The sequence below is a fragment of the Myotis daubentonii genome, chromosome 15 (genome assembly GCF_963259705.1).
Source record: "Myotis daubentonii chromosome 15, mMyoDau2.1, whole genome shotgun sequence".
Taxonomy (NCBI): Eukaryota; Metazoa; Chordata; class Mammalia; order Chiroptera; family Vespertilionidae; genus Myotis; species Myotis daubentonii.
This window is the reverse complement of record NC_081854.1, coordinates 19,044,370-19,066,976: the sequence shown is the minus strand read 5'-3', so window position 1 is coordinate 19,066,976 and position 22,607 is coordinate 19,044,370. Positions and strand designations below refer to the sequence as shown.

General features: G+C 50.2%; 1 protein-coding gene and 1 pseudogene across 1 annotated transcript; one reads left to right on the top strand and one right to left on the bottom strand.

The window, feature by feature from the left end:
- The first annotated feature begins 137 nt into the window (after window positions 1–137).
- On the top strand, window positions 138–22,166 carry BCKDHA (branched chain keto acid dehydrogenase E1 subunit alpha). Its single transcript, XM_059666425.1, has 9 exons — window positions 138–295; window positions 10,374–10,556; window positions 10,661–10,747; window positions 17,596–17,704; window positions 19,846–20,007; window positions 20,099–20,305; window positions 20,479–20,620; window positions 20,752–20,923; window positions 21,643–22,166. Exons 1-9 carry the CDS (start codon window positions 188–190, stop codon window positions 21,811–21,813), a joined length of 1,341 nt encoding a protein of 446 aa, XP_059522408.1. The 5' UTR covers window positions 138–187; the 3' UTR covers window positions 21,814–22,166.
- LOC132217666 (U6 spliceosomal RNA) lies at window positions 16,680–16,776 on the bottom strand (annotated as a pseudogene).
- Window positions 22,167–22,607: the final 441 nt, after the last annotated feature.

The following is a 22,607-nucleotide window of genomic DNA, read 5'->3' as shown; positions in this document are numbered from 1 at the left end:
CGACCAGAGTAATTTTGGGGGGAAACTAGTTCGTTTTACCCACTCATAGATGTATTATAGAAACATCAGGACTAGTAACAGGTGCTTTATTTGCAGGGTGGTGCTGGCATTTGAGTCAGGCCCATGAAGGGGCAGCCCCCAGTATCGCGGAGGAGAGGGGCGGGTCACCACTGGGTTGTTAGTCAAGATGGCGTTGGCGGCCGGTGCAGCGCGGGTCTGGGGACCAAGTAGAGGCTTGGGCCGGGCTAGCCTTCAGCTCCTGCGGCGGCTGGGCACTCGGGGGCTGGCTGTATCTGTGAGTACCTGAGGCACCAGGGCGTTTTCCCCAGGGGGAATAGGCATGTCAGTGCTGTCTTCAGAATGTGGGTCCTGCAGGGAGTGAAGGAAGGGCTGTCACAGGAGGGACAACTTGGAAAGAGTGAGGGGGTTCCTCTGTCGTTGCCACCCATCCCCAGGGAAGCGGGGGGCCGCTTGGAGGGCCGCTTGGAGCGAGAGCTTTGCCTCAGAGTTTGGGGAGTGAAACTGCCTCATGAGGAGGAAGGACTTCTCCGTAAGGACCCCTCCCCTTCAAGAGGAGAAAAGGGAGATCAGGTCTCCAGTCACGGACATTTTAAAAAATAGGGCCCTGTACTTATTTGCTCTTTTGCCGCAATTCTGATTTTAAAATGAGTTGCATAGAAAGTAGTTTGGTCCCGTGTCCCCCTCATCAAATGCCAGGACAAGGACCTTTTCTGTGTGGTCAGACTGGAGGAGAGGACCCGTGAATACTCGTTGAATTAGAGAGGAGGGGGAAAGGGGTCCTCAGGGGCCCGTGGCCCACATTTCTTAGAAACAGGTCTTATTGGAAGTCCCCGTGGGCTGCACTGAGCTATGAACTAAAATCCCACAGGAAGAGGTAGCAGTGGTTCTCAACCTTCTGGCCCTTTAAATACAGTTCCTCATATTGTGACCCAACCATAAAATTATTTTCGTTGCTACTTCTTCACTGTAATGTTGCTACTGTTATGAATCGTAATGTAAATATCTGATATGCAGGATGGTCTTAGGCGACCCCTGTGAAAGGGTCGCCAAAGGGGTCGCGACCCACAGGTTGAGAACCGCTGGTTAGAAGGTTATGAAGCTCGGTCACGTTGGGTCCTATCCCTCATCTGCCACTTTCCAGCCGTGTGTCTTGGGCCAGGGCTTGGTGCTCCCTGGGCCTACCCCCCCCAACCCCCCCCCCCCACCTCCCCTCTAAAATGCTAACAGTGGCACCTCACGGGGTGGTTGTGAAAATTAAATATGTAGCATGCCAAGAACTGGTATAGGATGTGGGCAGTAGGAATGCTGGCCGCTTTTGAAAGTGAGGCTGTAGGGAAGGGAGGGAGGAGAAAGGTGGTTTTTGGAGGGCCTGGATTGATGGGGCCCTGGAGGGAGATCTGTCAGGATCCTGTGGGGTTGGCCCTCCGACCCTCCAATCCAGAAGGAAGGGAAGCTAGACACTCTTGGAAGAAACCCTATGCGGGAGAAACGGGAGGAGGGTGCAGAGGATGGGCCGGCAAGGCGGGGCGGGGTGTTAGGAAGGTAAGCGTTGCTAGAGCCTGATGGGGGGGTGGGGCAGTCTCCTGCCTTTAGGTTGGTCTTTGTGGCTTTTTTTTTTTTTTTAGTAATCAGATCCTCTGTAGCCGCTGCTGTCAGTCCCAGGAGCCCATTGGCTGGGCCAGGGGGCGGGATGTGGGTAGGACTGGGGCAGAGCTGGGAAAGGTCATTCGTTTGATTAAATCAGCTTCCTTCTGGTTCAATCTCCCTGCGGCCCTTCCCGGTTGACTCCCCTCTTTCATATTTTGGGGATGGGTGGAGGGAAGGAAGAGAAGGTCTTACAAAGTCCTACTTTTTATGTATGTATATTTAAAAAAATATGTATTTTTGGAGCCTTGGTTTTTCTTCCCCACTTTTATTTCTCTTACTTGTTCTTTCTAAAATTAAAAAATACTACTTTTTTTTTTGAATGGAGGGAAGGAGTGGTAGCATTTAGTCAAAGAAGGTTTTAGGCCAGGGCTGTCCTGCAGAACCTCTTGTGAAGATGGAAGTCTTCTGTGTCTGGGCTATCCAGTACAGTAGCCACCTGAGCACTCGCAACATGGGTGTGCCACTGAGGAACTGAAATGTTCATTTTACAGATAGTTCCTAACTTACGATGGTTTGATTTACAGTTTCTCGATTTTACAATGGGGGAAGATGAAACACATTCGTTGTAAACCTTACTTTGAATTTTGATATTTTCCTGGACTAGCAATATGTGGTTGTGCTGGGCAGAGGCAGCGGCTATACCTCTCAGTCAGCCACAGGATCACGAGGGCAGACAACCACAGTGTACTGTGGCCAACATATTTTAGATATTGTGTTTTGTGTTTTCACATCCCATGATGTCTACAAAAGGCCCATCTATGTCTCCTGCTTCTGGTGAAGAAAAACTCTTTTTTTAAAAAAGAATTAAATCTTGCCCAGCTGGTATGCTCAGCGGTTGAGCATCAAGCCAGGAACCAAGAGGCCACTGGTTCAATTCCCGGTCAGGTCACATGCCCAGGTTGTGGGCTTGATCCCCTGTGCAGGGTGTGCAGGAGGCAGCTGATCAATGATGTTTCCCTCTCATTGATGTTTCTCTCTTTCCCTCTCCCTTCTTCTCTCTTTAAAAAATCAATAAAATATATTTAAAAAATTGAATCTTTATTGTTGAGAGTATTACATATGTGCCCTTTTCCCTCCCATTAACCCCTTCTAGCCCACCCTAGGCCTTCACCATCCTATTGTTTGTGTCTATGGGTTATGCATATATGCATTCTTTGGATAATCTCCCCCCCACCCCTTATCTCTGGGGTTCCACAGCCTGTTCTATGCTTCTATGTCTCTGGATCTATTTTGTTCATCAGGGTTTTTTTATTCATTAGATTTCACATAAGAGTGAGATCATATGATATTTGTCTTTCTCTGACTGGCTTATTTTGCTTAGCATAATACTCTCCAGGTTCCTCCATGCCATCTCAAAGGGTAAGAGATTATTCTTTTTTACTGCTGCATAGTATTCCATGGTATAAATGTACCACAGCTTTTTAAAAAATTATTATTTTTTAATATATTTTATTGATTTTTTACAGAGAGGAAGGGAAAGGGATAGAGAGTTAGAAACATCGATGAGAGAGAAACATTGATCAGCTGCCTCCTGCACACCTCCTACTGGGGATGTGCCCACAATCAAGGTACATGCCCCCGACCGGAATCGAACCCGGGACCCTTCAGTCCGCAGGCTGATGCTCCATCCACTGAGCCAAACCGGCTAGGGCTACCACAGCTTTTTTATCCACTCATCTACTGATGGGCACTTGGGCTGTTTCCAGATCTTAGCTATTGTAAATTGTGCTGCTCTGATCATAGGGGTACATACATTCTCTCTGATTGGTGTTTTGGGTTTCTCAGGATATATTCCTAGAAGTGGAATCACTGGGTCAAAGGGCAGTTCCATATTTGATTTTTTGAGGAAACTCCATTCTGTTTCCATAATGGCTACACCAGTCTGCATTCCCACCAGCAGTGCACTAGGGTTCCCTTTTCTCCACATCCTCACCAGCACTTGTCATTTGTTGATGGTATCCATTCTGACAGGTGTGAAGTGATAACTCATTGTCATTTTAATTTGCATCTCTCTGATGATTAGTGACTTTGAGCATTGTTTCATATGCCTCTTGGCCATCTGTATGTCCACTTTGAAGAAGTGTCTATTTAGGTCCTTTGGATGGCAGTTAACTCTTGAGATGAAACTCAAGATGATGCCCAGCTATAGGTTAATGTAAGTGTTCTGAGAACATTTAAGGTAGGCTGTGATGTTCAGTAGGTTAGGTTTTTATTTTATTTTATTAAATATATATTTTTTCTATTTCTACTTTTTAAAATAGTTTATTGAGAGGAAGGGAGAGGGAGAGAGAGAAATATCGATGTGAGAGCAAAACATCAGTTGGCTGCTTCCTGCATGCTCCATACCAGGGGATGGAGCCCGCAGCCCAGGCATGTGCCCTGACCTGCAATTGATCCGGCAACTTTTTGGTGCATAGGATGACACCCAACCGAGTCACACTAGCCAGGGCAGTAGATCAGGTGTTTTAAATACATTTCAATTTATGATGTTTTCAATTTATGATGGGTTTATCAATACTTAACCCCATTTTAAGATAATTAGCATCTGTATTTAATTTTAATGAATTGAAATTTAAATAGCCACAGGTGGCTGCTGGCTGCTATATTGGATAGTGCAGTTTTAGCTGATCACAGTGGAGCCAGGAGATAGTGCCTTGGGAGAAGGTTGGGAGGCTGTGTTGCAGTGGATTGGTTGGGTTGTTGGAACAGGCTGGATTGGGAGGAAGAGTGGGGCTGCCTTCTCCCTGCCTGCTTGCCCTTTTACCTCGGAGGCGTTTGCCTGGTTCTGTCTCCCTTCCTCCCCTTCCAGTTGCTGGCAGATGTGTTAGTGCTCAGGGAGAAGAGAAAGGAGGAAAACTTGATTGTCAAGGTGTCCTGACCTTGGCCAAGATGCTTCACTTCTCTGAGCTTAGCAAGTGGGTAACTAGAGTCCCTGCCCTGTTGGAAATTAGGAAGCACCTAGATCAGTGATGGCGAACCTTTTGAGCTCGGTGTGTCAGCATTTTGAAAAACCTAACTTAAATCTGGTGCCGTGTCACATATAGAAATTTTTTGATATTTGCAACCATAGTAAAACAAAGACTTATATTTTTGATATCTATTTTATATATTTAAATGCCATTTAACAACAACAAAAAAAATCAACCAAAAAAATGAGTTTGCGTGTCATAGGTTCGCCATCACTGACCTAGATCTTGGTCTGTGCAAATTAGAAGTATTTCTCCTTCCCAAGGGCTCCAGTGTCTCCAAGTGGTTGGTGTCCAATGTGTATTGTGGGATGAATGGAGATGGGCGTTACTGGTCTCCTAACTGTATGTGTCCATCTCCTTGGCCTGTGTCTTAAGGAACCCAGCCTCTTTTTTCACATCATGAAGCATTTTATGATTTACAGTACCCACTCACACCCATATTTATTATAGCCACACTGTAAGGTACCTATTGGTAGTTTTCTCTCATTACAGGTGAGAAAGTTAAGACGCAGAAAGGTGAAGTCTGAACTTGGAGCTCTGGATTCCAAAGCCCAGTTTCTTTTCATAGTACCAGGCTGCCAAGAGGAGAGTATTAGGGCTTTCATTTAGGTCTTACAACATCCTGCTTAGTCCAGTCTTTACTTGTATTAGGGCTTTCGTTTAGGTCTTGCAATGTCTTGCTTAGTCCAGTCTTTACTTGTATCACCAGCCTTTGCCCAGGTCGGCTGGTGGGAAGCTGGGTGACAGAGCCGGCCTCAGCCCTTTCCCTCCCTCCCTCAGCCCCGCTGGCCATTTCCCCCCTCTTTGGATGAGCCCCTTTTACCCAGAGGTCTTTGAAGGAATATGGTCCTTCACCACTCATGACCTCTGTGGCCTTGGACTAGTCACTTAACCCCTCTGAGCCTCAGGACCACCTCTGCTTTACTGTGGTGTGATAATAGTGCCTGCCTCACCTGGCTGCTGTGCATGTTCAGTGAGCACTGGGCAAAAAGAAAGTGCATTGAGTGGCGCCCAGCACCGTGACAGTTAGCTGATAGTTAGCTATTAATGTGCTGCAGCCAGTCTGGTCTCTAGCGTGCAGGGTGCTAGGCTCTCTTCTCCTGCCTCAGAGCCTTTGTTGTTCCCAGGGACTGAAGTGCTCTTTCCGCAGCCTTTACCTGGCTCACCCCTGCTTGTCCAGCAGGCCTCAGCTTTACACCCGGCCCCCCATTTCTCTAGGAAGCTTTCGTCATGCTCCATCTGATGCTGGTAGTAAAAGGTTCCCCCCAAGCTATGGCAGGGCTTTATACTCATCTCACCACCATGCCTGCGAAGTAGTAATCCTTATTTTTTCCATAAGGGGACACAGGGTCAGGGAGACTGTCTCCTGCCCAAGATGACATAGCTGGAAAGGGACAAAATCAGGATTCAAACACAGGCAGTTTATTTTTTTATTTTTATTTTTTTAAATATATTTTATTGATTTTTCACAGAGAGGAAGGGAGAGAGATAGAGAGTTAGAAACATCGATGAGAGAGAAACATCGATCAGCTGCCTCCTGCACATCTCCCACTGGGGATGTGCCCGCAACCCAGGTACATGCCCTTGACCAGAATCGAACCCGGGACCCCCCAGTCCGCAAGCCGACGCTCTATCCACTGAGCCAAACCGGTTTCGGCCAAACACAGGCAGTTTAGCTTTAGTGTCTCTTCCTACCCTGCCCCGTGTTAACCACTAAGCTATCCTGTCTCCTCTTAGTTCACCCTTCTTGATTGTAACTTGTTGTGTTACTAGTAAGTATCTGTCATCCATCCTTTCCCTTCATCTCCAGCCCTCCGTTCAGGCCTGACTTAGAACAAGTATTTCGTATCTACCTGTGTGACAACAATTGTCAAATACATTATTTGGTTACTTGGGTGTATTGCATGTTCATTATGTGCCAGGTGCTGGGCTAAGTACTCATACTATCCATCCGCTGTTTACATACGAGGAAACGGAGGCTCAGGGAGCTTTAGTTACACAGCCAGGGGACAGCAGTTTGTTCAAGTCCTTGCTCATAACCTTGGTGCTGTAGGGAGTGACTCTATGAGGGGCCACCCCAGCACTGACATGCTGGGCAGACCAGACCACCCAGAGCAGGTTTCCCTGTTTCCTGTGTGGTGGGGGAGGATGTGGCTTCAAGGCTTTGTGTAAATGTGTGTAGCCTCTGCCATTGTGACTCCCTGGCCACCAGGACAAACCCACCCCTTCACCAAAAACAAAAGAAATGGGTGGAGTCCCATCCTTCCTCTGCAGGCATTTACCACCCACTCCCTCCCATAATGGAGCATTTCTTCAGGACCAGGCACTGTTGAGCCCTTCGAGGAGCTCACTGAATTAGCACAGTAACCCTGAGATGGCCGCAGAGAAGGGGGATAGCCAAGGCTCAACTCTAATGTGTGGGGTGTGCCACAGTGCCCTGACAGTAGCTCTCCAGTCTCTAGTGCTGTCCTCACACCCTGAGATGCTATGGTCCTGACCTCTGCTGGCCTCTGGACTACCTTCTTAGAGCCCCTCCCCAGATTGCAGCCCTCGTTCCATCTGTCTCCCGTGGACCTCAGACCTACTCTGGAATGGTCTGGCGTCTCAGCCCAGTTTGAGGTGTAGCCAGCCCTTCTCCCCAACTCCTCTTTGTCTGTCTTCCTCCTGTCACTTCCCTTTTTCCCATTTCCTACCCTCCTAGACTTGGCTTTTGCGCTTCTACCAATTTTCGAGCACATGGTATGTCCCATACCTGTACTGAACCCTTTGTGTGCCTTATCTTAGGAACTTTTCACAGCAGCCCCCTGCAACCTCTTACAGAGGGAGAAATTAAAACAGATACAGTGTCTAGCAGAGGGCCATACAGTGAGCTAAGAAATTGGAACCCAGGCCAGTGGGATTCCAGTACCAGTGAATGTAACCACTCATCCATCTGTTTGTTCAATAATTGCCTGCTTCTGTAACCAACCTGGACATGATCCCTGCCTTCCCAGAGCTTGTTATGTGTGTGTGGACAGACACAACACAAAAGGATCCTCTAGGTCAGTGGTTCTCAACCTTCCTAATGCCGCGGCCCTTTAATACAGTTCCTCATGTTGTGGTGACCCCCAACCATAAAATTATTTTCGTTGCTACTTCATAACTAATTTTGCTACTGTTATGAATCGTAATGTAAATATCTGATATGCAGGATGTATTTTCATTGTTACAAACTGAACATAAAGCATAGTGATTGATCACAAGAACAATATGTAATTATATATGTTTTCCGATGGTCTTAGGGGACCCCTGTGAAAGGGTCTTTTGACCCCCAAAGGGCTCGCGACCCACATGTTGAGAACCGCTGCTCTAGGTGGATGGAAAGGTCCGGCCATTGAGTGCTCAGGGGGAAGCACAGTCTGCAGAGTTTGTTCTGCAGTTTAGTTGCTTCCCTCTCACGCAGAGGGTAAGTCTGCCGTGATGTCGAGCCTGGACCTGCCCTGCTGTTGGGAGTGGAATTTCCTTCATTTCCTCACAACTATAATCACAGATAAACGCACACGTGTTCATGCTCCCCTCTGGAACCTTGGATGGCTTCTTCACTGCAATTAAAGGAGAGAGGGAAGGGAAACACACTTGAGCACCAATGTGTGCGGTCCAGCTCCTGGCAGATCCAGTTATTCCTCTTTAGTTCCTGTTGGAAGTAAAGCCACCATTCTGAGCTAAGCCGGACCTGGCGTCCAGCGGGAAGTACAGATGTAGACATGTGGAAACAAAGCCAGCTGCCGCAGTTGGGTTAGGAGCATGGGTTTAGGGGTCTGAATGTTGGACCTGCCCAGGTTTGAAGCTAATCCTGTTTATTTAGTTTTAGCTCTGTGGCCCAGTGCAGAGCCACAGTTTTCTCATCTACTCAAGGGCAGTATTAAGATTGTGCATGCAGAGTTCAGCTTGGCACCCAGCAAGTGCTTAATCAAGGGGAGCTATTGCCATATTTAGACCTGTTCAAGGTTAGTTCAAGAGCTAAGAAATGGAATTGGTTCATATCCTGTGACATATGTAGACTTCTCACGGGCTTATCCAGCCAGGCGTCCTCTGATCCCAGCAGGTGTGATGCTCCCCACAGAGCTCCTCCAGCCACTCTGAGCTCCTTCCAGGTTCCTCAGGGACACGCCACTCCTCACATTTTGCCTTTTGCATGTTTTGTTCCCCTGGTATCGAATGCTCTTTCCCTGACTCGTAGATATCCTTCAGGTCTCAGCTCTCGTGTCCCTTCCTCAGAGAAGCCTGCCCCTCTTTCCACTAGGCTGTGCCGAGGCCCAAGGCTTCTAGGAGAATGTGACTCACCCTCATCGGTTCTTGTTCAGCATCTGTCTTTCATGCTGGGTCCCCAGCACCCAGCACAGGGCTTGGAATGAAGCAGGTGCTCAAATATTTGTTGAGTGAGTCAGGCTGGGCTTATGGGGGGAGTTAAGCCTGGTGTGGAGAGGGCACTGATGTGTGTGGAGCAGTTTGCCCAATTATGGGGGAAGAAATAGGAAAGAGATGAGTGCAGTGATATGGTGGTATAAACGATAATCAACATTTTTTTGAGCATTTACAGTATGATTTATAAGTGCTCTGTTAACATTTACATGCATGATCTCATTTTAGCCTCTTAACATTTCTTTTTTTATTTATTTTATTTATTTTTTAAATTATATTTTATTGATTTTTTACAGAGAGGAAGGAAGAGAGATAGAGAGTTAGAAACATCGATCAGCTGCCTCCTGCACATCTCCCACTGGGGATGTGCCCGCAACCCAGGTACATGCCCTTGACCGGAATCGAACCCAGGACCTTTCAGTCTGCAGGCCAACGCTCTATCCACTGAGCCAAACCGGTTTTGGCAACATTTCTTTTTTTAAAAAAATATGTTTTTATTGACTTCAGAGAAGAAGAGAGAGGGAGAGAGACATAGAAACATCAATGATGAGAATCATTGATGGGCTGCCTCCTGCACACCCCCTACTGGGGATCAAGCCCACAGGCTGGGCATGTGCCCTTGACCAGAATCGAACCCTGGACCCTTCAGTCCCCAGGCCGATGCTTGGAGCCAAACCAGCTAGGGCTAGCCTCATAACATTCCATAAGGTGTTCTTGTTCTCCATTTTACAGATGAGAAAGGACAGACTTGGAAAAGGGGAAGTCACTTTTCTATGGTCACCCAACAAGGAATTTGAACTCAGGCAGGCTGACTCTTAAAAACTCACAGATTTAGCTTTATTTTGAGTGGCCTCCCTGGTGGATACAGATGTCAGTAAAGAACTTAGCTGGCTGACTTGAGGGCACCCTGCAGAGATGTCTGTGCCTGTGGTAGCTGTGGGCGATTGAAAGAGGGAGGCGGTCCTCTGTGGCCAGACTGGGGAGGTCTTGAATGCCGGGGTGAAGAGTTTGGGTCTCTGATAATAATAATAGCTGCCAGTTCTTGAACTGCCTGTCATTTTATTGAGTTATTTAATCTTTACAAAAACCCCGTGGGATAGTTATTTTCACCCCAATTGGATGAGGAACTAAGACACAAAGACACTCTGGTAACTTGCCCAAGGTTATGCAATGGGAGAGTGGTGGAGCTGGAATTCACACCCTGTGTGTCAGGCCCCAGAGTCCACCTGAGCCACGGTGACTTATCCATGAGGCCACACTGACTGTCCCCATGGAGTTGAGCCAGTGGAACCTGGGTGCTGCTCCTGACTCAGGTTTCTCCGTTTCCCTCCCCAGCATCCACAGAGGCAGCAGGAACAGCACTTCTCATCCCTGGATGACAAGCCCCAGTTCCCAGGGGCCTCAGCAGAGTTCATAGACAAGCTGGAATTCATGCAACCCAATGTCATCTCTGGGATCCCCATCTACCGTGTCATGGATCGTCAGGGCCAGATCATCAACCCCAGTGAGGATCCCCATGTAAGAGGCCTTCTCCCCCACCCCCTGCTTCCCATGCCCAGGCCCTTTGCCCATGTCCTCTTTGGTCCCACTGGCCCCACATATCTCTGTGCCTCTATCTGCAGCTGCCGCAGGAGAAGGTGCTCAAGTTCTATAAGAGCATGACGCTGCTGAACACCATGGATCGCATCCTCTATGAGTCCCAGCGGCAGGTGGGTGGGGACAGACTGGTGGTGGGGGGAGCTTGGAATTACCTGAGGTCCTCCTACTTGTGTGTGGGCCAAAAGACAGTTCCCAAGGAGGAGAGAGTGGAATGGAGATCCTTTGTGTTGCGGTCCTTAGAGTTCTTGGGGTTCTTTGGGGGCTCTGGAGGGAGAATGTGGGAAGGGCCATGCCCAGGGGCAGGAGGATGGACCAGATCACTGAAAACACCTAATGTGCTCCAGACTGGGGACTTAACCTTGCAGGGAGAGGGAAGGTAGGAGATGTGAGGGCCCTTTTCGGGAACACAAAGTCCTGAGAAATGGTGACCCTTGGTACTCCCCGGAGTTCTCATGCCAAACATGCTGTGATCCTCAGTGGGCAGAGATCCAGTCAAAGAGGGAAATATTGACTCAAGTGACTAAAGTCCAGAGGGCACAGCTGGGTCTGGGGGCTTGAAAGATGTCATCAGACCTGTTTCTCTGAGTGTCTTTTCTCCTCTCTTTTGCCTTGGCTTCCTTCATTCTCGAACCGTGGTGGTCTCTGGCTCCAGGCTCATGGAGAGGTGGTGGGGAAAGGGTTCATGGTGTGATTGAAGTGCTCATCTGTTACTTTTCTGGTTTTGCTGCCCTGGGAAAGCTGCTTAACCTCTCAGTGCATCAGTTTTCTGGTCTGCATGGGGTTGACATGAGTGTTGATGGTGGCATATGTAATGAATGGTCTTAGGAACAGTGAACTTGGCATTTAGTCAGCCCATGATCAATATTAGCTATTTGTCATGATCTTACCAGCCTCATGATAATTAAACCTGCTCCTTAGTGGTGGAAAGAAAGTAGTCCCTAATGTTTCAGCAGCAGAAGGCCTAGAGACTGATGCTCATTGGCCAGGCTTTGGTCACAGACACCTCCCTGAACCAGCTCCTGTGATAGGCCAGGCTGGGGCCACCCCAGGAACGAAGGGAATAGAGGAGTAGATCGAGAGCATGAGTGCCGGGGTTCCTGTTAGAAAAGGGGGAAGAATATTGAGCAGGCAGGTCCTCAGATGTCACCACCCATGATAGAAATTTGCATTTCCATCAAGCCTTAGGTGACTCTGCTGTGATCTAAAGTATGAGGCTCACTGGCCTAAAAGACAGGACTGAGCAAATCAGACAGGCAGCCTACTCCCAGATTCTTGCTCTCAGGAATACTCTCCTCTTAGCCCCAGATCTCCTTGGCTTCTTGCCCTGATTCCCACACCAAATACCCTGGCTCTCCGAGTTAGAGTAGTGTCTCCACCCTGCCCAGAAACTTCCTGTGGCTCCCATGTCCACAGGATCACGTCTGGCCCTTCCTGTCCATTCTGTCTCCTGTTCCACTGTGGCCGTGGCCTCTCCATAGCCTCAGTGCCAGGCCAGGCCATCTTCCCACCCTCACACATGCCTGGGTTCCTTCCTGCCCCTGCATTGGCTGCACAAACGGGCTTTGTAATCCCACAGATGTGGGTCCAATCACAGCTATGGCTTTGGGCAGATGATGTTTCTTGTCTTTGTCTCAGTTTCTTTAATATATTTAAAAAATGGGGATAATAAGAGAACCCGCCCTGTAGGGTTGGGGAAGGAATTCTATGAGAACCATCATGTAAGGCCCCTTGCCCATTGGCTGACAAGGGAGCCCTCAATGAGCTCAACTCATCCATCAAGGCTTATCCTGTTAGCTAGGATTACTTTCACCTGCAAGTAACAGTCCTCGACCCCCCTCAAAAAAAATCCTAACAAAAATAAAAGCAGTAGCATCAACAGATTAATAGTTTTTTTTCCTCTTGCATAAAAGACATTTGGAAACAGGTGGTCTGGGCTGGTATGGTGGCCCCACAATGTCTTTGGATACCCAGTGTTGGCTTCTAGCCTTGAGGACCCCTCATGAATCTAATGGCTGCTGGGGTTCTCTCCATCACATTTCTTTCCAGGCAGGTGGAAGGAAGGTGGAAGGTCAGACATGCCACTTTCCAGGTATCTCCCATAGCCACCTATATAGGACGTTCCAGGTAGTCCTAATAATATCTCACATTTCATTGGTCACTTCTAGCTACAAGGGACAATGAGAAATATAGTATTTTAGTCTGTGCAGTCGCTGCCTGTGGTGAGTAAGATCTCTGTTAACAAAGAGGAAGAGGGGTAGGATACAGGGTGGCAACCAGTAACCTTTGCCAGTAACCCAGGTCCTGTTTCCTCAGGGGACCCTCCCCTCACCAATCTCACAGCCCTGCCAGGCACTCAGCACCTGGCATCCACCCACTCACTTGGCTCTGGGAGGTCAATTAACTTTTAATTGGCTCCCCACCTAGAAGAAAGCATTATTCACCTGGTTCACCCACCATGACAGAAAGCCAGGCCTGCAGAACCCATGAGGACTATGCAGAGGGCATCCTGCAGGTGCCAGCACGGGCTCTCTCTGTTTCACTTTACATGTTCTAGGGAGCTCATGTCTATCTTTATGCCAGGGGCTTCCCAGATCTCCAGTCAGACCTCTCCTCTTAGCCCCAGATCTACTTGGCTTCTTGCCCTGATTCCCACACCAAATTCAGCCTGTCCCGACTTGGACTCTGCATCTTCCTCCCAGACCTGCTTCCCTCCCACCCTTAGGCCAGTTCTCAGTGAAGGGTGCCCCACCATCCACCCATTTGCCCAATCTGGAGGCCTGCATTTAATTTCTCACTCCTTCCTCCTCCCTGCTATCACGTTCTCTGTCTCTAGGCATTTAGTTAGAAATCCACTCTGCCTTTCATCGATGCTTGTTGCCTCATATTCCAAGATGGCTGCCTCTGGTCCAGGCTTCAGGGCTGTGTGCCAGGCAGGAAGAAAAAGAAAGCAAAAGCAGACTTTCACTTAAATATCTGGCTAGAGCTGTGTCCTGTGGCCACCTCTGGCTGCGAGGGAGGCTGGGAACCTATCATTTGGCTTTTCCAGGCTCTGGGGTTGGGCACCAGTATAGCCAGCCAGGGGGGTCTGCCATAGGCGGCTTTTTTTTTTTTTTTTTTTATGATTCTACTTTTTTTTTTTTTTTTTAATTTCATAGGCGGCTTTTTTTAAAAATTAAATTTATTATTATTTTGGTTAATCCCAACTGGAGGATATTTTTCCATTGACTTTTAGAAAGAGTAGAAGTGAGGGAGTGAGGGAAAGGAGAAGAGAGAGAGAGAGAGAGAGAGAGAGAGAGAGAGAGAGAGAGAGAGAGAGACACATCGATATGAGACACATTGATTGGTTGCCTCCCGTATACCCCCTACTGGGGATTGAGTTGGCAACCAGGGCATGTGTCCTGACCCAGAATCAAACCTGGGACCTCTTGGTTCATGGGTTAACACTCAACCACTGAGCCGCACCAGCTGGGTGGGCTAATGTAATTTTTAAAAATTTTTATTTTTCAATTATAGTTGACATTCAGTATTATTTTTTAAATTTATTTTTATTCATTATTATTTTATACTAGTTTCAGGTGTACAGCATACTAGTTAGACAATTATATAATTTACAAAGTGATCCCCCCAATAATTCAAGTACCCACCTGGCACCATACATAGTTATTAGAGTATTATTGACTCTATTCCCTATGCTGTACTTGACATTCCCATGACTATTTTGTAACTACGATTTGTACTGCTTTTTTTTTTATTAATATACTAGAGGCCCAGTGCACAAAAATTTGTGCACTTGCAGGGGAGGGAGGGTCCCTCAGCCCGGCCTGTGCCCTCTTGTAGTCTGGGATCCCTTGGGAGATAATGCCCTGCTGGCTTAGGCCTGCTCCTGGGTGGCAGAGAGCAGGCCTAATCCCTAGGTGCAGCCCCTGGTTGGGCTCAGAGCAGGGCCGATTGGGGAGTTGGGGCGCCGCCCCCTGTCATGCACAGAGCAGAGCGGATCGGGAGGTTGCGATGCAACCCTCAGTCACGCTCAGGGTAGGGCCGATAGTGGGGTTGGGGCACCGCCCCTGTCACACTCAAGGTGGGGTCGATGGGGAGGTTGCAGCGCCACCCCCTGTCATGCACAGAGCAGGGCCCATCAGGGGGTTGGGGAGCTCCCCCCTGTCACGCACAGAGCAGGGCCCATCAGGGGGTTGAGGAGCTCTCCACTGTCACAGAGTAGGGCCAATAGGGGAGTTGGGGCACCGCCCCCTGTCACACACAGAGCAGGGCGGATGAGGGGGTTGGGGCACCGCCAACTATCACCCACAGAGCAGGGCCCATCAGGGGGTTGAGGAGCTCTCCACTGTCACTCACAGAGTAGGGCCAATAGGGGAGTTGGGGCACCGCCCCCTGTCACACACAGAGCAGGGCGGATGAGGGGGTTGGGGCACCGCCAACTATCACCCACAGAGCAGGGCCAATCAGGGGATTGGGGCGCCGCCACTCTCACACTCAGGGCAGGGCCGATGGGGAGGTTATGGCTCTACCCCGCCACACACAGAGCAGGGCCCGTGGGGGGCGGGGTTTGGGGCGCCACACCCTGTCACACACAGAGCCACAGGGCGATCAGGGGGTTGGGGAGCTCCCCCCTTTCAGGCACAGAGCAGGGCCTTCAGGGTGTTGGGGCGCCTTCCCCTATCAGGAACAGAGCAGGGCCTATAGGGAGGTTGTGGCCCAGCCCCCTGTCACACACAGAGCCACAGGGCGATCAGGGGGTTTGGGCGTTGCCCCCTGTCACGCTGGTCCCGGTGCCGGGAGGCCTCTCGGCTCCGCTGATCCCGGTGCTGGGAGGCATATTACCCTTTTACTATATAGGATAGAGGCCTGGTGCATGGGTGGGGGCTGGCTGGTTTGCCCTGAAGGGTGTCCTGGATCAGGGTGGGGGTCCCCACTGGGGTGCCTGGCCAGCCTGGGTGAGGGAATGATGGCTGTTTGCAGCTGGTCACACACGGTTCAGGGTGGGGGTCCCCACTGGGGTGCCTGGCCAGTCTAGGTGAGGGGCTGAGGGCTGTTTTCAGGCTGGGGGTGACTGAACTCCCAAACGCTCCTTTTTTCCTTTTTTTTTTTTTTTATTCTGGGCCAGCTTTAGCTTGAGGCTTGGCTGAAAGTAGGTTTCTGGCCTTTGCATACAATGTTGCGAATCTGCTGGCTGAAGTCTGGTAGTATTTGTTACACAGTTTTAAACTGCAGGCTCAGAGGCCTGCAGCCGCAGGCCAGGCGGGGAACGTTGGTTTCCTCCGTCACTGAGGCAAGCAAGCCTCATGTTAGTTTCAAGCTGCCTGGCTGCCAGCCGCCATTTTGGCTGACAGTTAATTTGCATATCTCGCTGATTAGCCAATGAAAAGGGTAGCGGTCGTACGCCAATTACCATGTTTCTCTTTTATTAGTGTAGATATTTTATTGATTTTTTACAGAGAGGAAGGGAGAGGGAGAGAGAATTAGAAACATCGATGGGAGAGAAACATCGATCAGCTGCCTCCTGCACACCCCCTACTGGGGATGTGCCTGCAACCAATGTACATGCCCTTGACTGGAATCGAACTCGGGACCCTTCAAACCGGTCAGGGCTGTACTTTTTTAAAAAATAAACTTGATTGTTTGAGTTTTAAGAGATCCATATTGATTTGTTGTTTCACTTATTTATGCATTCATTGGCTGCTTCTGTATGTGCCCTGACCAGCGATCAAACCCACAACTTTGGCGTATTGGGACGATGCTCTAACCAATTGAGCTACCCGGCCCGGGCTGTTTGTGTTTTGTTTATTTTGTTCTTTAGATTCCACATATAATTGAAATCATGTGGTATTTCTATTTCTCTGACTGACTTATTTCACTTAACATAATACTCTCTAGGTCTCCGTTCTTGGAAACGGTAAGATTTCATTCTTTTTTTTTTTTTTATGGCCACGTAACATTCCATTGTATATATGTACCACATCTTCTTTGTGCACTTGTCTATTGATAGGTACTTGGGTTGCTTCCATGTCATGATTATTGTAAATAAAAAATATGGAACGCTTCACGAATTTGCATGTTACCTTTGCATAGGGGCCATGCTAATCTTGGTATCATTTAGTATATGTGCTGTCAAATTGAGCATGGAGACTGCTTTTTTAAAAAAATTTCTTTATTGAATTCAGAGAGGAAGGGAGAAAAGGAGAGAGATAGAAACATCAATGATGAGAGAGGATCATTGATTGGCTACCTTCTGCATGCCCCCTACTGGGGATCAAACCCGCAACCCAGGCATGCGCCCCTGGCTGGAATTGAACCTGGGACCCCTCAGTCTTCAGGCCAATGCTCTATCCACTGAGCCAAGCCGGCTAGGGCGAGACTGCTTTTTAAGACTGTCAACCATCCATTCCTCTCCCTGCTTCTTAGCACTAACAGGCCAGGCCACTGGCCCCTTCTGCATAGCTTGCTGCACTCAATCCTGTTTCCTCCATCCATTTCCCACATAGTAGCCTGAGAGACCTTTCTAAAACATCACTCCCCAAAGAGAACCATGAGCAGGTTACTACCATTCTCCGGGTTAAGTCCAGATGTGTCATTCTCTGCACTGCCTGGGTTCTGCTTCTATCTCCTGCCGCATCCTTCCCCACTTTTCCCACTTCATGTCCCAGCCCTTCCAGTCTCCTGGCCTTTATTGTTCTCTCTGCCTTCACTCAGCTTAGGCAGTGCTCCTTGGTGCCCCTCCCTGGTGGGGTGGGTATGTCCTTACAGCTTCCATCACACAGCTCCCTCACTCTGGCTCTAACCAGTCTTGCAGTTCCTCCATGAACGGTGAAACTGTGGCCTGGCCCAGAATGGCCTTTAGGAAGTTGATCAACCCAGTCATCAGATAGTCAGGATTTGGATGGTTCTCTGTGGTTGCCCAGCATAACTGAGCCCGGGCCTCTGGACCCCCTTCTACCCCCAGGGCCGGATCTCCTTCTACATGACCAACTATGGTGAGGAGGGGACGCACGTGGGGAGTGCAGCAGCCCTGGACAACACTGACCTGGTGTTTGGCCAGTACCGGGAGGCAGGTACGTCTGCCCATGGCCCTGCCCTGTGGAACACATGCCAGAGGCCTGGGTCTGCGGTCCCCATCGAGGCAGGTCAGGCCCAGTCCCTCCTGGCGGGAAGGTGCAACCCACATTAGTTACTCCGTGTGCTCTTTGAGGAGCGGCAAGATGTCAGGGAGGTCCAAGGAGCTGGAGGAAGAGCTTTTCAAGCAAGAGAGAGCCAAGCCAGGTACAGGAGTTTGGAGGGGGTGGGCTCCCCTCTGTGTAACCCCAGCATTGTTGTGGCTAAAAGCTGTGCTCCTAGTTGGTCCATGGCTACCAGTTGTCAGATTTGGGGCAGGTCACTTTCCTTCTCTGAGTGTCAGTTTTCTCATCTCCAAAATCAAGATGATGATGGTATTGTAACCCCTGCACTGGGGGTTGCTGGGAACATGCAGTAAGGGCAGGCCTAGCTGCAGGCGTGGGCCCTTGTCCACACCGTGCGAGCTCTGCTGGCCTCCCTCCACGTGCCGCAGCCTTCAGGGAGCAGAAGCAGATGGGAAGGCCTGGCAGGTCCCAGCCAGGGAGCTGGCTGACTTCTAAGTGAACAAGTGCAGGAAAGGAAGCATCAAAGGCTAGGACTGAAGAAAATCAAGGTGCATAAAAGAGTGATGGGGGTGAAGGAGTTAGCCTGGGGAGTCCGAGGGGTGGTTCCAGACTGGTGGTTGGTGTGGGGGCCTTGCCAGAGAGCCTCCCCTCTGGGGCTTCCTCATAAGTACTTCATGACCGAGGGCAAGTTGCTGAACTGCTCCTTGGTTTTCTCATGTGTAATGGGAGATGGCGAACCCTTTCTTTCAGTATGGTTGTTGAGGGCGTTTGTGGGAGAGATGACGCAAAGCCGTTAGTTCAGGGCTTGGCCTGGGGTAAGCACTCAGTGTGGAGTGATATTGTGACTGGCTGGGTCCTCTCAGCCTGGGAGAGCTTTTCAGGAGGGAGGCAGGACTTGGCCAGGCTGGCTGTGCAGAGCCTCCCTCGACCAGTAGGGTGTTCTGGTCTACTCTTGGACTGTCTACTCCCTTCTCCGCTGCACCTGACCCCCAACCCCACATGCTGTAAGAGGACAGACACCCTGTGATAGTCCATGGTTCAGCATTGTTAGCAAGGAAGATTTCCCCAGAAACTGGGCTGCAAGCCAGGTCTGCAGAGTGCTTCCTGCCTGTTTTTGCTGTTGGGGTCTCCAGGCAGGGCCAAGTGAGGGTCCTGGACTCTTGGTGGCAGCTGGGCACTCCACACAGGATTGTTTGGGCCCTGGCACCACAGTCAACACAAGGCCCTGCTTCTGGGCAGCTGCTGAGGCAAGGTGAGGTGGACTCTGTCCATCCTTGACTCTCAGTCTCCCCTCTGTGGAGTGGGGAGAACAAGGGTACTCAGAACAACATGCCTGGATTGTGCTGCCTCAGGGAACCCCTCACCAGCCAGGTGAGGTGGGCATCACAGTTCCCTGTCAGAGCCTTGTGGTCGGCTCCCTTTGATGGTAGGTAGGCATCCACCAGAGATTTGTTTAAAGAAATTAGGTACGTTCTCATTTAAAAAAAAAAAAAAGCAAGCTGGATGTCTTTGTCTTTTGAAAAACTGAATGATTTAGCCTCCCTGGGTAGCAATCAGTTGGTCTGAACAGTGGCTTCCTTCTTGAGATAGGCCTGTGCTTTCTTTAAAAAACTTTTTTTGCATTAAAATCTTTACTGGAGGATATTTTTTCCATTGATTTTATTTATTTTTTTTTTTTTTAAAGAGAGAGTGAAAGAGGGGGGGTGGGAGAAGAGAGACATTGATATAAGAGAGGCACATTGACTGGTTGCCGGGATGGAACCTGCAACCGAGGTACATGCCCTTGTTTGGGAACCGAACCCTTGACCGTTGAGTCTGAGGGCAGACCCTCTAACCACTGTGTCAAACCAGCCAGGGCCAGGCCTGGTGTTTTCTGGCCTGCCCACCCGGTTCCTGCACCTGCTGGTCTCCTAAGCATGACAGTATGCCTCCCCTGCTCTTGTTCAGCTCCCTTAACTGTACAGACAGGAAATTGGAAGTTTGGGCAGGAAGGGCCTTGCCCTGGGACCCCCACAGGATTTGTCTACCCCCTTAGGCCCCCCTCCCCCACTAACTGCTGCCTCCTCCCCATGCAGGCGTGCTGATGTATCGGGACTTCCCCCTGGAACAGTTCATGAACCAGTGCTACGGCAACGTGAACGACCTGGGTAAGGGGCGCCAAATGCCCGTCCACTATGGCTGCAAGGAACGTCACTTCGTCACCATCTCCTCTCCACTGGCCACACAGATTCCTCAGGGTGAGAATGCGTGTGCGTGTGCGTGTGCGTGTGAGGGCGATGAGTATTCATGGTGCCCTGCTCCTGCTTACCACCCTCTCACTGCCTGCAGCGGTGGGAGCAGCCTACGCAGCCAAGCGGGCCAATGCCAACAGGATTGTTATCTGTTACTTCGGTGAGGGAGCAGCCAGTGAGGGGGATGCCCATGCCGGCTTCAACTTCGCCGCCACCCTTGAGTGCCCCATCATCTTCTTCTGCCGGAACAATGGCTATGCCATTTCCACACCCACCTCTGAGCAGTACCGCGGCGATGGCATCGGTATGGACCTGTGTCATCTCCTCTCTCCCCTCCTGTCCTCTTCCTGCCACACAGGGAGGTCGCAGGAGACAGTGAATGGAGCGCTGCTCTGTTGGCTCTCCTCCCCTTTCCTTCCCTGCTCATTGTCCTCATCAGAGCCATGGGGTTTGAGCTGCCTCTCTCTGTTCCCACAGCGGCTCGAGGACCCGGGTACGGCATCTTGTCAATCCGTGTGGATGGCAATGACGTGTTCGCCGTGTATAATGCCACCAAGGAGGCCCGGCGGCGGGCCGTGGCAGAGAACCAGCCCTTCCTCATTGAAGCCATGACCTATAGGTGCCTGCCTCCCCCCATTCCCATCAGCCTTGACAGCCACCATCTTTACCATCTTCCCCACATCCATCACTGGGGTCTCCAAAGCCTGACCCTATCACCCCAAGTTGTATCCCCTTCCTTGCCTTGAGCAGGATTGGACACCACAGCACCAGTGATGACAGCTCGGCATACCGCTCGGTGGACGAGGTCAATTACTGGGACAAGCAGGACCACCCCATCTCCCGGCTGAGGCACTACATGCAGAGCCGTGGCTGGTGGGACGATGAGCAGGAGAAGGCCTGGAGGAAGCAGTCCCGCAAGAAGGTGAGGGGCTCCCTCTGTTGGAAACTGAAGTCCCAGGTGGTGTCTGGAGGTGGTGCATCATGGAGAACCCTGGAAGGTTGGAGGCTGGGATTTGGGGGACATTGAACTGGGAGACTCGGGGATCACCCCAGGGACACCTGTAAATGTGGCCTATGGAGCCAGGCTGCCTGGGCACATGCACCTCAGCCATGTTCTTGGCACAGTGTCTGCCCTCTGCTCTCTCATCTCTGAAGAGGGATCCTGGGTACCCACTTTAGAAGGTTGGGGATGGGATGACTTAATCTGCATGTGGTGTAAGTGTCCCACCCACGGCCAGCCCATGTCCTCCCTGGCCCTGGTCATCAGGAGCCAGAGGTAAGGGCCGGCCCTGGCGTCAGGCAGCAGTGTGTCCAGCTCTGTCCCTAACTACATTGTCACGGGCAAGTCTCTTTTCTGAGCCTTGGTTTCCTTATCTCTAACCAGCCTGCTTCTTAGGGCTGTTGAGTCTGAAACCATTCTATAGGCTTAGGTCAGTACCTAGTCCTGCGAAGGATGGAAATGCTGGGGTTGGGGGCATTGATGGGGATGATAGCTATCACCACTGTGATAATGATTGTCTTCGTTGTCCCGATGGGAACACAGAGGCTCAGGGGGGTTAATGCCTCACTGGAGTCCTATAGGTAGGAGGCAGGGCCCTGGATGGGAGGCCAGTTACCTGCCCACCATCCCGTGTCCCCCAGGTGATGGAGGCCTTCGAGCAGGCCGAGCGGAAGCTGAAGCCCAATCCCAGTCTGCTCTTCTCGGATGTGTATCAGGAGATGCCTGCCCAGCTCCGCAAGCAGCAGGAGTCCTTGGCCCGTCACCTCCAGACCTACGGCGAGCACTATCCCCTGGACCACTTTGAGAAGTGAGGCCTGCTCGCCCCACCCCACCCATCTCAGGTACCCCGAGAGGCAGTCCCAGGCTGAGGGGTGGAGGCAGCTGGCAGGATACCACCCTCTTCCCCAGCCAGCACCCTCCAAGGGGCCAGGGCAGGACTGAGATAGTAAGGGGGGGCTTCTGCTCACCATCCCAGCTCCTCTAGGCTATTACATTGTTGGGGGGCCTTCTTATCCCCCACTTTGTGGTTGCAGTGCCTTCTCCCAGGAGCTAGGTAGGATGCCTCCAGGACTGGAAGCCCCTCTGGGCTAGGGGCAAGCACTTACTCAAAGTGAGGGGTGATCAGCAGGCAGTGAATAAACTGTCTACATTTGGTTCTCTGACACCTTTGGTCTCTGTTTCCTGGAGTTTTGGACGTGGGAGTCCTGCATGACTGGTTTGGGACCCTGCCCCTTCAGTTAGATCAGTGGTTCTCAACCTTTTCTTGTCCATGCCCCACCTAAGCATCTCTAAAATCCTGATGCGCCCCCCCCCCCTGTGACATATAATTCTTATTATTCAAAAAGTGAGCTCCTATTCACGTGGAGGAAGCCTAAAAAGGCTATTAACTTGGTCTAAACAAGCACCCAAAGAACATGGCATCCATAAAAGAGAAAAATAAAAGAATGAAAGGACAGTTGAAGTACTGAGGAAGAAATCACTAAGAAATTGTTAAAAAAATAGTATGAAGTGATATGAAAAAATAGCAAAGTTTCAAAACGAGAACTGGAATGCATAAATATGTCACAATATGTACTTATATACTGTATATGAGGCTCCTAGAACC

What these genes read in the sequence shown, in the direction of transcription:
- BCKDHA (XM_059666425.1), top strand. Translation starts at nt 188, where the DNA reads ATGGCGTTGGCGGCCGGTGCAGCGCGGGTCTGGGGACCAAGTAGAGGC. An exon ending in GTACCGCGGCGATGGCATCG is followed by an intron (nt 20,306 to 20,478) that starts GTATGGACCTGT and finishes CTGTTCCCACAG; the next exon opens with CGGCTCGAGGACCCGGGTAC. An exon ending in GGAAGCAGTCCCGCAAGAAG is followed by an intron (nt 20,924 to 21,642) that starts GTGAGGGGCTCC and finishes CGTGTCCCCCAG; the next exon opens with GTGATGGAGGCCTTCGAGCA.